General features: G+C 40.4%; 1 protein-coding gene across 2 annotated transcripts in view; it reads right to left on the bottom strand.

Moving 5' to 3' along the window:
- Positions 1 to 15,159: 15,159 nt before the first annotated feature.
- WDR35 (WD repeat domain 35) overlaps positions 15,160 to 16,053 on the bottom strand; it is a 35,103-nt gene continuing 34,209 nt past the window's right edge. For both annotated transcript variants that reach the window (XM_063314838.1, XM_063314830.1), the window contains one exon: positions 15,160 to 15,955. In XM_063314838.1, the coding sequence (XP_063170908.1) occupies positions 15,802 to 15,955 (154 nt within the window). In that variant the 3' untranslated portion in view covers positions 15,160 to 15,801. The remainder of the gene's footprint in view (positions 15,956 to 16,053) is intronic.

Consider the following 16,053-nt stretch of genomic DNA (forward strand, 5'->3'; position numbering starts at 1 on the left):
GTTGTTTACCTGCTCTGTTTGCAGTCAATTCCTGCTCTTCACTTTACACTCCTACTGCATAACTTCGTATCAAATTCTCTGTTGTTTTTGAATGATGCATGAAGGCACCATGGAGATCAATGGATGCCTGATAAAGTTCATGCTGCATGTCATCAGTTTCCAAACCTTCATCACAAGACAAAGGGAGAGATGTTGCCCACACCTCAGAAAAGAACCCCCCCTTCCCAAGTTACATGCTATCTTAAATCTATATATACGTCTAGCACCATAGCTACGTGACCTGGAGATCTGGCTTCCGGTGTCTGTTTGAAAGGCTACCCTCTTTCTGTAAGGCTGATCCAGTCCAGGTCCTGCTGGTTAAAATGGGTATAATAGCATTTAAAACCTTCATGGTAAATGTAATAAAATCAATAGTGATTATAAGCCAATTAACATCACAAGCCCTGTTTTGTCCTCTTTTTATGGGGTGGGGGAACACATTCTTTCTCTCTTAAGTATGCTTTTCTTTAATTCTGGCAATGCATATGTGGCTATTATATTACTAGCTATGTTTTAAAAATATACTTTGACAAATATTTCAAAATAATAGACTTTGTGCTATAAATATAAACATCCCCAAGAATAGGACAGTATTACATTATTCATTTATTTTTCCTTTTTTACCCTACCTCTTCCAGATCCTTAAGATGACTCAGAAATTATGTAACAGAGTGTTTTCATCTTTGCAGTGCAAAAAGTTCAGTAATGTCCAGATGAAAAGTGTGTGTGGGGTGGGGTGGGGCTAGAGAAAGATAGGAGGTATTTTTATGGAATGGCATGACGTGGGGCTCATCTTTATGTCTGAACCATGGTGTGAAGATTCCTGCTAACCATTTTTAAAGGACTTGCCTCCTGATATCACTTTCACCTCATCTCCCACCCACCATGGAGGCAACATAACATTCATATTTAGTTGTTCCATGTTTATGTAGTGTTTTCCCTCTTCTCCTGACACAAGTCTTGCTGTATGGATTATCTAGGACACCTTCTTAACAATGCTGATAATGATGCAGTGGGGGTTAGGATCTTCTGAGCTTCAGTCAGCCACTTTAGCCTGCTGAGCTCAAGCCCCTCCCCTCAGGTCTCTGGGCATTGCCCTCCATAGCCACCTGGCCTTGGGCTGCAGGAGAGATGGGACATCTGGCTTCCACAGCGGCTTATGTGGAGTGCTTTCTAAGGGCTTGCTGGGCCTCATGCAGGCTCTTTAACATCCATGGGTTTACCACCCTATTGAAAGAGTGCTACACCTATTGGGAAAAACATTTAGTACTGTTTTGAAAGGACACCAGATCTGTGCTTAAAAAAGGACATTTATCTATATCTATTATCTATACCTACGTACCTAAATATCTCCATCTCCATCATCTCTATATCTCTCTATCATCTATCCATAAAATGCAAAAGCCGAGAGAAGCATAATTTTTTTCTGCTTCATTTCTCACCAGCTCCTCTAAGGAATTTCTCTGCTTGAAATTATTTGAATAAGGATGGGGGTAAAATCAATGGTTTACAATCCAAGTAATGGGAAACATTGATTTAGTTACATAATTTATATACTGAATCAGCAGCAACTAAGCAAAACTGTGTGACCATAAAATCATAGATAAAAATATACTGTAACTCAGAGAAAGAGAGAGAGAACACAGAACAGGACCCTAAAGAAATTCAGGTGCCATCAAGTTGCCCTATTCCTGTAGTGGGTAGAGGGAATGGCCTTGAAGGACAGGAGGAAGAGGCGCTACCAAAGCATGGTCAGATAAGAGGGCCTTGAGCTCAGGCCAATAAACTAGTTTGAGTGAGCATCTCAGACAGGCCCATCTCTAGTTCACATGAAGATAAAGTGAGGGATGGAGAAGCACATTCAGACTTGTAGGATCCTGGTACTACAGTATAGCTGTTGCAATAAAAGTAGTCCCGACCTATATGGAACTGGATTCTTAGTCTGGTTTACCTTGTTGGGCTGACAGTTCCTCATATTATCTATTCATTGGGACATCAAGTTAAGAAAGTACCCAGGATTATGAAATTAAGCACAATGCTGGATTTAGATATTGAGGTGTCTTGACATGAAGGTCTCAGTTGATGTTCTCCCTTGGTCAGCCCATCTCCTCCTCCTCCTCCTTGCTTGTTCATTCATTTCCTTTTTTTCCCTCTGGATCCATTCTATGCAGAGGCTCCCCCCCCCAAACATTTTGTCTTATGCAGAGCAGAAAGTGGGACCACCCACTCCAAGACTCATAGTGCCAGCAGGAAGCAGAAAAATTGGCATGCATCTATTCCCTCACTGACAAGAGAGAAAAAAGAAATCATGAAGGAGCTAAGTAGTGATTTGAAGTCATTGTTAACACACCCAAAACTTCTCTGGACTTAATGATAAGACTGGCCTCATATTCATGTCACTGAAAAAAACACGGGTTTTCAACTCTGGGCAAAGCATTCAAAGGGTGTTCAACCTTGCAAAACACATCAGCCTGAGCAAAATGCCCTTCTTCAAAGCACGAAAGGAGCCACATCCTCCAGAAGGCCCTGTGAGACTGCTTCCTTGGCTTTCCCTTCTTGTACCTGTGTGCAAGCAAAATGACTGGGTTAGTGGTTCCAGCAGAAGCAAGCAAGCAAGCAAACACAAGCATCAGAATGGCATCATAAGAAGCCTGATCTCCTGATGGGCAGCAAACAGGGTGTCATGCTAAACCTTCACCTGAAAGCCTGAGTGGTGTTGGATGGTGGGGCAAAAAGCTAAGGAGGATGAGTTGTAAACACTGGTATACAAACACTAGGACCTGGCATCTCCACCAATGGGAAGGTGACAGGGAGCCTCCTTGGGGTGGAAAAAAAAGCCTGACTGAAACTAGGACATTACACACCTGCAACTGGGAGTGAAAGGCTGCAGTTGAGTGGAGGTGAGGGTGTGTGTGGGTGTATGTGTGCATGTAATGACACATAAAAATGGCTGTCATGGAAAAGAATCCCCAAAGTTTCTGCAGTTGCAGATGTTACACCAAGGGTAATGAATTCTTATGAAAACTTGGATTTCTTCAAAGGGGAAAATTATGGTGGAAGAATGCAGTCATCAGGGGATTCACTGGCAGAATCAAAGAGTCATCTGGAAAGCCTCCATCATTTCTTTATTGGGTTTGGCAAGAGGAAAAAAAAAAGTGTTTTTACTGTCTGTTGTTGAGTTGGCAGCATCCAATTTCTTGTACTAGCCTTGCAGTTGTGGACAAAATTTTAAAAAGCAGTTGCAAAACAATATATTATTATGATATCTCATTCTCTTTTCTCTAGCAAGTTATTAGATTGTACAATTTATGCCAGGGTAAAGGTGTTGTATAAATGACTGGCTGCTATACTACAGTAAGATATATGGGCAATCGATCAAAATCCACCTCAGCAGGGATCAGCATCTTTCGGATCTTGGCTGATCTGGGAAGCTAAGCTGGGTTGGCCCTAGTTAGTATTTGGATAGGGGGACTATCTGGCAATTCCAGGGCTGTTGGCTAAACTAAGAAAGTAGTTTAATATAAGCCAAACTGTTTTCGAAATGCTACCACGAAATAGCTAGATATTGTCATTAGATGTTGATCTCGAGTGTCTTCACCTTTATCTTTTACCAGATCAAAATCCAGATGAGGAAACAAACAAAATTATGTGGAAGAGGTCATCTCTATCCAGCAGTGTCAGCTGGGGGGAGCATCAAAGGGGAGCAAGAATGACGAAAGCACTGTTGCTCCATCACACCTCCAGTGATGGAGGTACACCCCCACACATAAACTGCCCTTTTGTATGTGACATTGCATGGATGATACAAAGGAGTGCAGCCTGAGGTGCAGTGGTGTGATGCAGCCTTCAACATTTTGATGAAAGCAGCTAGAGCCTGTGGAAGCCCATGGGTTTCCTGCCCTACCAGACACTATAGTACTTCTTGTTTAAGAAGGGGAAATGTTCTCCTCCTGTCCTATTCAAAGCATCACTAAAAAAAAAAAAACTAAGGAAAACTGAACCGGCAATTTTGTAGGGACAGTTCAGCAAAAAAATCTACCTTCTTTCAGACCATGAGCCCCAGATATGGACTCACACCACTGGAGTGGGTTGACCGGCTGGAGAATTAACCTCTTTTTGTCCTAGTGCAGTCTTAATTGCACTGCTTGGACAACTTGGAGGCCTTGGAAAGTGGGGTGGGGATATTTAGCCCTAGCCTGAAACTGACCTCCCTGACAGAGGTCCCAAAGGGGTGTTGTGCCTCTGTGGGGAAAAAAAAGGATCTTCCCCTTTTATCAGGATCTGGGTGGTAGTGGGGACAGTTGGCTGTTGCAGGGTGGCAGGGTCATCCTTTAAGGCATCCACTTGCTGAGAGCTGGTGGGATGGTTGAATGGGGCTAGGATGAGAGCCTGCAACCTCCCTGCATACAGATAGGCTGGGTTTAGCAGGGCAGCAGGAACAGTGATGGGCTGGCTTGCGTGTAATAATGTCAGTGTGACTGAGAAGACATGGATTCCCTTTTTCAGCAGCTCATTTTTTTCTTAATTTGCTTTTCCATATTTTTACCCAGCTGTGTTTATCCTGTTTCTCTTCCTTTGTTTGTAGCGGTTTTCTGTGGCTTAAGGGAAGGTATTTGTGGATTGGTTAGGTGTGTTATAACTTTCCCCAATGGCACTTGTGTCCCTGGTCTAGTAAGGGGAACAGAGGGAGGTATGGTAGAAAGGGAAGAGGCAGATCTGTGAAAGGAGGCCAGGACCTATTCAGTTATGGTGAATATAATTGAGAGAACTAGATCAAGTTACCCCAAATTTACAGTCTGGAGGGTCCTCCTGGATTGCCAATCACATGTCATTGACAAGGGGGATCTTTTCCTGGTTGTGTAGCTGGTAAATCAACTGCAACTTCACTACGTTTTTGTGACTCACGTCCTGATAACCTCAAGGTTATTGAAATGTGCTTTTTGTGATCTCCCAAAGTCCCATATAATCTGTGTTGAATTTCACTTGTTCTTGGTTGCCTTTGGAGCCCAATTTAAGGTGCTCACAACAGTGCATAAAGTCTTACATGGCTTAAGGCCAAGTTAACTGCAGGACGGCCAACTCCCATGAAGTCTGTGCTGCATTCTTAGATAATCAGGCAGATACTTTTTGCAGGTCTCACTAAGCGTATCTCTGATATTGCTTAATTCTGTTTTCTCTGGGTAGGGCTCATAGCTAGCACTGTATTTCTGTAAATTGCAGTAAGCCATTAACGGAGTGAGTTTCATACACATTCTCTGAATAAATAAGTCGGCACTGAGCTTTTTTTAGTATGAATGATTTGACAATGTGGATATACATATTTCATTGACATGCTGCTCAGATACTATTACAGAATTTAGTAGGCTGGGCATTACTTCCTCAGAATCTCCATATTTGACCCCTTCTCATCTTTCGAGATACCTAATGATGTTTTTCTCCATCAACTTCCAGTTAATTCCCAGCGATGCATCATTTCCCTTTGACTGGATTTCAAATGGTTTTTAGATTATTTTCACTTTATTGTGTTAGTTATATTTATGCAAAGCACTGAAAAACAAGCTGCGAGTGATATAAATAATGAAGTTATTAATGACATGTGTGCTTTACTATTCTGCTTTATATGTTAAAAAGTATTTGGCTGCATTGAGTCTATTACTTAGCTGTTTGGATTTCTTTGGACAACACCCTGCTTTGGATAATATCTTATTTCTGTAATGAACTCACATATTGACCAGGGATGGTAAAATCCTCAGATAGTAACAAAAACAGTACGATCCTTCAGATGGCAGCCCAGGGCGCTGTGTGTGTGTGTGTGTGTGTGTGTGTGTGTGAGAGAGAGAGAGAGAGAGAGAGAGAGATTAAGAAAAGATGGCCAGGCCTGCATGAACAAAGCCCTGCCCCTTTTTTATGTGTGGAAATTATGATAATGTTTTTGATGTGAAAAGGAGTTGTAAATTCATTACATGGGATTCCTCAATGTTTAATTTTGGTGGTCAACCAAACATTTGGTCACCAGGACTCTTCTCTTCCCCAGATGATCTTGTCCTTGGGCATATGAGTTATGTAATGAATAAACCATGACTGCAGAGATGAAGTTTTTTTAGATTTGATACAGTAGGCTAAATATGTGGGCTAAGTGGTTTGGCAACATTTTTTTAAAAACAGTGAATTGATTCTAACTATAGATATAAAGAGAGATTGAGAGAGAATTACTACCATTTGGAGAAAGATGCATTCAGAGCAGCTCATATTTCCCTGCAAAGCAAGGAAGCATTTTTATTTTCCTGGGTAGATGAAGTATTTGCCTTCGATAATATATTTTCTAGTGCAGGAGCATTCAAACTTTGATTTCAGATAGGTTAAAAATAATGTGCAGTTTCTAAGTTAATCTTTTTGTTATTGCAGAAATGGAATTGTAACTTGGCCAACAAGTGCTTTGTTGATTGTTTGGCAAGATCTCTAAATTTTGGCCTGAGCTGCCAAATTACACCTAGATGAGTGCAGCATTCTCCACATTTCCAGAAATGTCTGCTGCAACACTAGAGAGAGAAAATTAGTTTTTAGTCTTCTGAAAAGCTGACTTTCCTCTCCCAAAAGTCAAAGAATTGGAGTCCCCTGTAATTCCTATTGCTAAATTAGAATCTACTTCTGCCAGACTGAAAATCAACTTCACAAGGAGCAGCAGTATGCTTTTTCCTCAAATTTCTAAATTGCTTTGCAATACAGAACATTTGATATGTTTTTGTCATACTTGGCTTGGAAATGACTGAGTATTGCATATGGTTCTAGGCAGCTACCTTTCAAGAATGGTTTTATTGGTTTTTCCTGAACATTGACATGGTGGATTGATGATCCTTGTGGTTCTTTTCACCATTCTTTGACTAGGAATTCATTAAAGGCCTCTACGGTTCCCTTACAGGAAGGATGAAAAAACATTTTTTCTTTCTCTATGGAATGCCAGATTCTCTTAGAAGGAATCTCTTGGGGATTGTATGGCAGTGGCAGATAGGGCCCAAGGATAGTGGAGTTGGAGCCATGATAAAAACTGGGTGTAACCAGCCCTTTTCACTCTGTTCTTTTCCATCCTTTCTAACTCTTCCCTACTTTTTCTTCCTGACTTACTCCCTCCTTGCTGCATGGAACCTGAGATCGCTCTTGCAAAAAATTTGAATAGATTTCTCAAAAAAAGTGTGATATCCAGCTGAGACTCAGAGAAGAAATGGACGGGAAGAAGCAAGAGTCAAGTGCCAGAAGCAGCAACTGTGAACTCCTTCAGAGATCCACTTACATAACTTGAACCAAAATCTTTTCCATCCACCTTGGCAGTGTCCGAGTTAGATTACGAAAGAACTGATGCCGTTTGTAGAAAATCAATGAGCTGAATGTTAGACTCCTTGGGAGTAATGGGTGCCAGCTATGAGTTAATCCTGTTCTAGCTGAGCTTTGGTAGAACTTGTGTAAATCGTTGGAAACAACCTCTGCAAGCTGCCACCTTATCACTCTGGACTTAGAAATTCAGGTATTTATTGATGTACATGGTCTTTTGGAATCCTGTACGGTACATCTACTGACTGTGCCAGCTGTCATAGTCCTCTTGACTTGGTATAGCACTGTTGGCTGCAATTTGTGGATGGATGGGACTTGGTTGACTCTTTTGCTTATTCCTTTGTGGTGATTACTGACTATCACCTTGGGATTGTCTGTATTCCTGGAACAGAACAGAGTTTGCTCTCTGACACTGTCTTGTTGAATAATGTTACGTTTAAAGTTACTGTTCAAACCAGTCCATCCTCCAGGAAATAAAGCCAGACTGCTCACTTGAGGGAATGATATTAAAGGCAAAACTGAAATACTTTGGCTACATAATGAGAAGACAGGACAGCCTGGAGAAGATGTTGATGCTAGGGAGAGTGGAAGGCAAAAGGAAGAGGGGCCGACCAAGGGCAAGATGGATGGATGATATTCTAGAGGTGACGGACTCGTCCCTGGGGGAGCTGGGGGTGTTGACGACCGACAGGAAGCTCTGGTGTGGGCTGGTCCATGAAGTCACGAAGAGTCAGAAGCGACTAAACGAATAAACAACAACAAAGTTACTGTTTGCCAACAACCAAACTTTCCTTTATTCCCAATCTGTAACCATTACTATTCTTCGTTTTTCCTTCAGTCAGATGTTTAAAGCTGCTAATTATAATTAAAATACAGGATACCGCCCATTAAATGTAAATTAAAACTAATGCAGATATGGAATTAACAGTTAAAGTCTCATGAAAGAACCCTGGCTGCTTTTCTAAATGCAGGAAGATTGGGAACCATTCCCACGAGACCATATTTTACAGCATAGAAGGGCCGTAGAAGGCCCTTTCCTCCATGCATCTTCAGAAGGGACAACTCTCACAGATTTTAACATCTGAACAGGCTCATAATTGATTATGCACCATCAAGTTGGTGTTGACTCTTAATGATAGATCTTCCCAAGATGGTCTGTTCCCAACATAGTCCTTCAAGTCTTGCAATGGTGCATTCATCACTGCTGGAATAAAATACTCATTGTATTAAAAGTTAACTGTTATGATCAATTTCTCAACCATATACAGTATAACCTTTTTCTTTGCCATCTTTTCTTAGCCTATCTACAATTATAGATGTTGACTTGGTTAATGTAATTTGTGTCTGACATAATATGTGAAGGGCTGTCACAGGGAAGAGAATGTGGATGTATTCTCTGTAGTGTTTGAGAGTAGGACAAGAATCAGTGGATGAAAGCTTTATAGTGAGAGATCCAAAGTTGGAATAAAAAGTAATTTCCTGTCGGGCTCAGCCCAAGAACAGCAAAGAGCCAGTACATTCAAACTCTAGTTCTTTATTTGCTTACACCATACGGACAGAATCTTGCCAGACTAAAGCTACTCTAACTAAATCAAGGGTAATCTGTGAGACTCTAAGGCGGAGCTACCTTGAACCTCTTAACTTTCCCAACAACTGCCTCAGGACTGTGAATCCTTTTATCTGTCTGGAATGTGCTCCCTCCCTCCTAGGAATCAGCAGCAGCACGGAAATCCACCACATTTCTTGACTGTAACCACTATTAAGCAATGGAACAGCCTACCCTTGGAGTCATGGGTGCTCCATTACTGGTGGTTTTCAAAGGTGGGATAGACATTTGGGATGGTTGGAGGATTCCTGCCCTTGGCAGAAGAGTAGATTAGAAGACCTCCAGGGTTTTCAGCTCTATGATTCTATGTCTAGGTTCCATATTTAGGTAGGAGGGATGTGAAATCCACTTTATCATTAGGCAGAATGAGATAAGATGAGGTTGATATTGAGGAACAGCAGCCAAGCCCTCATGTGCCATAGAAGATGTTTTTCCATGCTCATGTTGAAATTAAATGAAACTGCAAATCCAGTTGCCTTTTGTAAATGGAAATGAGAAAAGGGCACTTTCCCCCTTCATTACTGGCCCTGAAGTAAACTACTGCTTTTCACCATCTAGGTAGCTGTAACCCAAGACTCAACATCACCCTGGTCCACATTTATGTATGTTCTTTTGTGCTGATTCCATCATCAAAACTCTGAACAGCTCACAATGGTAACATAATACACAGTAAAACATGAATCATGCCAATCATATCTAGTAAATAACATAATTAAATCATAATCACATGAATGCACTGATTCAGTTTACATAATTTCTCCTAAAAGGAAACATCAGGAAGAGGAATAATAATGTGAATTAGCTTTCTGGTTGATTAAATATTCATTGTGAAGATCAAATGCACCCTGGAAATTGTTTGCATTGTGTGGATGAGTGACTGAGTTTGCCCTATCACCATGCTATTTCAACACTGGGAGACTCAGTCCAGGTGGATAACCAATTGTTCACAGTCCATTTACAATCAAACTATTATGTATTAACAATTGAAGTAAGATTTTGTATTGTTTATTGGCAGGTTTGTTTCTTTGTTAAAATTCCTAGCATAGATGTGTTGGCTGTGAGCCTAGTGTTGGGAAAAGATAGATAGATAGATGATAGATAGATAGGCCCGGGTTGTTGCTTTATTTTAGCAGGGACAGTCAAATTAACAAGTTCAAAATCTATGCATCCTTTCTAGGTACAGGAAAGAAAAATAATTACAGTACTCTTTTATTATCTCTGAATGTAATTGGAGTTTTTAAACTAAAGCTTAATTCAACTCCTGTTAAGGATGAGTAATCTAGGCAATTAATGATTGCTTATTTAACAAGCAGATATATTTTGGCTGTTTCTTTATTTGTGTGTGCCTATGCATGTATTTAGCTGCTTCTCTGAGAGTGAACCTGTAACATTTTAATTTCAGGAAGCAGGCCAATTTGAAGATAGCACAAGACCAAATGTTGCCATAAATTACTGAAACCAAAAATGTTTCTCTTCTGTCATGAAGTAGAAGAAAAACAAATTAAGAGACATAGGTTGTCTGTATATCTCATTTCCTGCTGAGGCAGCCTTTTAATTGGTAAGTTATTGACCTCTGAAAAATGGAAGTATGTAATGAAATACTGACAGATTGTAAATCAAAAGGGTGCTGCTTAGGTAGCGTGGACTGTAATTATGGGTACATAAATATTATTCTGCTATTCCTTTGCAAGAGCAGATGAAAGCAACCTGAAATCATTGTATGTCATGGAATTATCTACTAAGAGTAGTGACATATCCTTGAATTTTGGCTGTTCTGACACTACTATATGTCTTCTCCAAGTTATCAAAAAAATACTGTCTTCATTTATTGTTGCCTTGATACTTGTGTTCACATCAATAAAAATGGAATTCACATCTGAAAAACGTAGGCAGGGTATTGTCCTTCTTAAGCATTCCAGTTTCCTCCGGTGTCTTGGGCAATACTGAGGAGTGAGGGCTTTGAAGCTTGCAGCTTTCACCATCAGTCCAGATTCTCATTTCTCCTGATGATGTTGTTCTGTTGTTATGATCAGAGAAAAGGGCACCAAGACCAGATCTCCTCTGAGATCACTCTCCAGTGGTGGATGGGAACTTTTGATCCACCATACAGCATTTGAGATATTATTGCAAGTGCCATAGAGTTGCAGCAGGTTATTCATCAAATGATAAACTGGTACTATTAAAAGTTGACTTGACTTGTATGGAATATCACTACTTCTTTCACCTTCCACTCTATAGAATCCAATTTTAGGTTCCTAAACTTTCCATTCAGCTTTTAATTACCCTGCTCATCTTAAAAGTTTACCGCTAATGACACTAGCTAACTTGCTTTCATTTGGGTTTCAAAAAAACAAAGAACTCCCAACCCTAGACTTATTTTTGTCACCATCATCACGAGCTTATTTCTACCATGTCTCCGGTATATGCATGTATGTTTGTATTTCAACCAAGTTTATACCCAAAACACTAACTTCATTAATGTAGAATGTTCTTGTTTCCACATTGGAACTCTGACTGGATGCAGCTGTGAACTAGCCAAAGTTTTGAAGCACCGTCGTATCGATGTGGCATGCCTTCAAGAGACCAGATGGAAAGGTCAGAAATCCAAGGACATGGGAGAGGGTTATAAGCTGATTTATCAGGGCACGTCCAATAACAGTGATGTCATTGTCATGAGTAAGTACCTACGGACCTGCGTGCCTGAGATCCTGAGGTACTCTGATCGCCTCATGTCTGTCATTATTGACACCCCCCCCTGCCGACTCCAGGTGTTTTCTGCCTATGCTCCACAAACAGGTCTTGACGAAGATACCAAGGATCAATTCTAGAATGAATTACAGGCTAGAATCTCTGTCTGCCCTGAAGAAGAGCTTCTACTTCTTTGTGGTGACTTAAATGGACATGTGGGAAGTGCCTGGAACGGATACTAGTGTCATGGGAATCAAGGTTATGTAAGCAGCAATGAAGAGGAATTACAAATCCTTGACTTCGCCAAAGCCAATGATTTCATAATCTGCAATACGTTTTTAAAGGAACATTTAAACCATCTTATCACCTATACCAGTGGCAGAAATAGTAGTCAGACTGATTATATTCTTCTGAGAAGGTGTGATTTTCCTGTTGTATCTAACATGAAGGTTATTCCCTCTGACCTTCTTGCCCCACAACATAGGTTACTCATCACAGATTTAAAAATAACACACCATGAGCAAATGAGTGGTACCATGGGTCCTGAGAAGATCAAATGATGGAAGTTATGGAAACTTAAAGAAGTGACGATCAGGAAAATCACATTTCCACCTATTAATACTGCCTCGAGTGATACCACATGGACGGCATTCTGTGACTCTGTTACCACCATCGCCAGAGAAATCCTCGGCGTCACACAACCAGGCCACTGACATATTGATAAACAAGTGTGGCTGTGGACCAAACAAATACAGGAGAAAATGCAAGAGAAGAAGAGAGCTTTTAAAAAATGGCAGACAGATAAGACTGAGGAAAATTGGCAGTATTATATGGCTGCCAAAGGAGCAACTAAGAGGGCTGTTGCCAAAGCCAAGGCGGAACACTACCAAGACCTATACGATCATCTGAAAACAAGAGAAGGTGAGAAGGATATCTACCGCCTGGCCAAAGCACGAAAGAAGGCCACCCAAGACATCGAGCACTATACGTACATGAAGGACAAGGATGGCAAAAAGACTTCAGGGCAAGCAGGAAATTCTGCAATGTTGGCATGGTCATTTTAACGAGATCTCCAATATTGAATTCCCACACCCACCAATTCTGGTGGGCACACCAACCTATGGACCAATTTTGCCCATTAGGGCAACCCCGCCGACTGTGCCAATTACCGCCCAATTCGCCTCTTGTCCCATACTATGAAGAGCTTGGAAAAAACTTTGGACCAGCACATTTGCAACATCGTCCAACTCACTGTCAATCAATGTGGCTTCGTCAAAGGATGGACTACCAATGCCATTTTTGCAGCTTGCCAGCTTATAGAGAAATACTGAGAGAAGACCCAACCATTGCACATGGCATTCCTAGACTTGGAAAAGGCTTTTGACCATGTTCCACACCAACTGATTTGGTATACCCTTCGTGATCACGGGGTGCCTGAATTACTCATCGACTGGGTCAAAATGCTCTACAAGAACACTAGTAGCCATATGTGATGCTCAGCTGGCCTGACAGTTTTCCGGTGACGATCGGAGTATACCAAGGCTCCGCGCTGTCACTGCTCCTATTTATATTAGTCATGGATACCTTTACACGAGACCTGCAGCAAAATGCACCCTGGACCATACTCTACGCTGATGATGTCACGCTTGCTTCTGCCACTAGGAATGAACTGCAGTGGCAAGTACAGGCATGGAATGACCGCCTCAGCCATTTTGGACTCCACCTGAACCTAAAGAATACTGAGTACCTAGAGACTGTAACCACCAGTGGGAGGCTCCAAATAAATGGAGAAAACTTAAAGAAGGTGGATATCTTTCGGTACCTTGGCTCCCACCTCCAAGGTGATGGTGGCATCAGCGGTGATGTGCGAGCAAGGGTGAATGCGGCTTAGTTGCAGTGGCGAGAACTCACAGGTGTGCTTTGTGATAAATACCAACCCATCTCAAATCTAAGATCTTTAAGACAATGGTTCACCCTGTGGCACTGTATGGAACCGAGTGTCGGGCAGCAACAAAGTGTATAGAAAGCCGCCTCCATGTTATGGAAATGCATATGCTCCGTTGGATATCAGGCATCTCCTCGCTCGATCACATCACAAATGATGCCATCCGACAACAACTAGGCGTGTCATTAATTACAGAGACAATGAAAGCTGGCTTTGTTGATATGGACATATCCTTAGAGCAGAACCTTCCACTGTTGCTAAAAAAGTTTACCATCTTAAAATCGATGGCCGGCGGCCATGTGGGTGACCAAAACAGAGATGGCAAGACACCATCAATAATGGCATGCAAATTGAGGGTCTGCACCCTGAGGATGCGGACAATCGGGCAAAGTGGTGTTTCAGGATCCGAAAAGCGGGAAAATGCCAGGAAGAAGAAGAAGTTTTTGTTTCCTCAGAGATTATGCTACCAGTAATTATAATTAATTAATTTTCAGTGGTTATGTATTGCTCAATAACACTTATTCTGGGCAATTTACATATAAGAGAAACAGTGGAAGATACACATGGGAATTCCTATCTTCCATTAATGCATTCATTGATTGTGCAAAACAGAAACAATTATGTTTTTGTTTAATTTAGTGAAAAATGAGCTCAAAAAATACTTACAAACAGAATAGGAAATGCAGAATATATCTGGAAATTATTTTAATTATTATATAAATTATTTCCAGTATAGTATATCTAATGATATTTTATGTAATAAACCATGTATTTATTTATCCATACCACTTTTTATAGTGAGATGGGCAGTATATAAATTTAATAAATTAATTTATGCATTTGATTGTTTAATTTTCTACACTTTTGTAGTTGTTTCACCTTCATGGAAAAATATAACATTGATTTAATTCTTTTAAAAGTGTATTTCAATATTATTAGAGAAAAGAAAATGTAGCTTATGTAAATATTGTTATAAAAAGAAAGTTCTTTTTCCAATAAAACGACAAATATAAGCAAAATCTTGGAGCAAAGAGTTATATACAAATATTTCATCACTTCTATGTGAGAAATGTGTTTCTATTAAACACTCCAGTGATCCAGGATTCAGTCAGCTGTTATACAAGGCTTCTGTTAGCTATGCTGTTGTAATCCAGTAGCTAATGCTGCAAAATGCTTTTCTACTTTTGGAGATTATGCTATCAAAAGGCAAACTGTGGAAGGAAGAGCAGGGGAAAGGGCGCAAAAGGGCTAATAGGCCCGTATATACTGTCTTTAACTGGCTCAAGCATTTCCTTTTGTTATGGATCTCTCCCAGCCTTTTCCCAGAAGAGGTCATGCCTTGAATTTGCCTGAGAACCCTGTATGTAAAATCTAAGCTATTTCAGAAGGCTTGGACTGTCAGCAATGCCCAAACAGCTGATCAAAGAGATTTTAATATTTTGATAGTGCGTCAGGTATAGCTATAACCGATCTATGTATTCTATTTGGATCACATGCCCATATTTCAAAATTTTAGATTAAACTGTGGGATCTTTTCAATGAAAAGCTTAAAAAGTGGCATTTATATATTTATTTTATACAAATATTATTGAGTTATGAATTGCGGTGCAAAAGTGACCATGACATTTGCTGTTAAGTCAAGGCTATTAACAGTAGTCCTTTCCCACAAAAATTCATCACTACTTTCCCCACAATCTCTTCAAAAAATGTTCAGCTCCAAATATAGAATATTCATAAAAAATAAAGGTTATGCAAAGAAATATAGCAAAGTTCTGCAAAGAATAAATTAGGACAGACAAAAGTTTGTTTGTATCAAATCCTCATTTACACTTTTTAAAAAATGCCTCCCCTGGTTGGCTATTTTAAAGGCTGGATTCAGATTAGTTTAGCTTTTTTGTCAGTGGGTGAATTTAACTGCTTTTGTTTGGGAACGTACTCTTCTTTGTAACGACCTGCAACATTTCAGACCATGTATATTTCTACTCTTCACACATAAAGACACTATCAGGATTCCATTTGTTTACCTTTCTTGGTTTCCCTTGCTTTCCAAATCTGCATTAGGTGATTTGGAGACCATATGGATTAACCTTTGAGGATACACCAAAAGCTATTACGAGGGGAATTCTCCCCCTTCCAATTCCTCCAGCAGCAAGTACTTCCACTAATGAATGCTAGTTGTTGCTTTCACCCATATAATTTAATAGGCCACAGAACTGTGGCAGAGTGGGCAGAAGTTATAGTTGCTGATTTCTTGAGCTTGCACACAGTGCTTGCATACGTTGCACATCCAAAACTGATACTCTGTGATGGGCCTTCCTGTAGCAACACATGTTGGAAGCTTCCCTTCTCCCCTGTTAAACACAAGGAAGAAAAATAGTATCACAAGATGTCAGTGTTATAGAACTATATTAGCCGTTCATTCAAACCTAAGATTGCAAGTGTGAATTAC

The sequence above is a fragment of the Candoia aspera genome, chromosome 1, assembly GCF_035149785.1.
Source record: "Candoia aspera isolate rCanAsp1 chromosome 1, rCanAsp1.hap2, whole genome shotgun sequence".
Taxonomy (NCBI): domain Eukaryota; kingdom Metazoa; phylum Chordata; class Lepidosauria; order Squamata; family Boidae; genus Candoia; species Candoia aspera.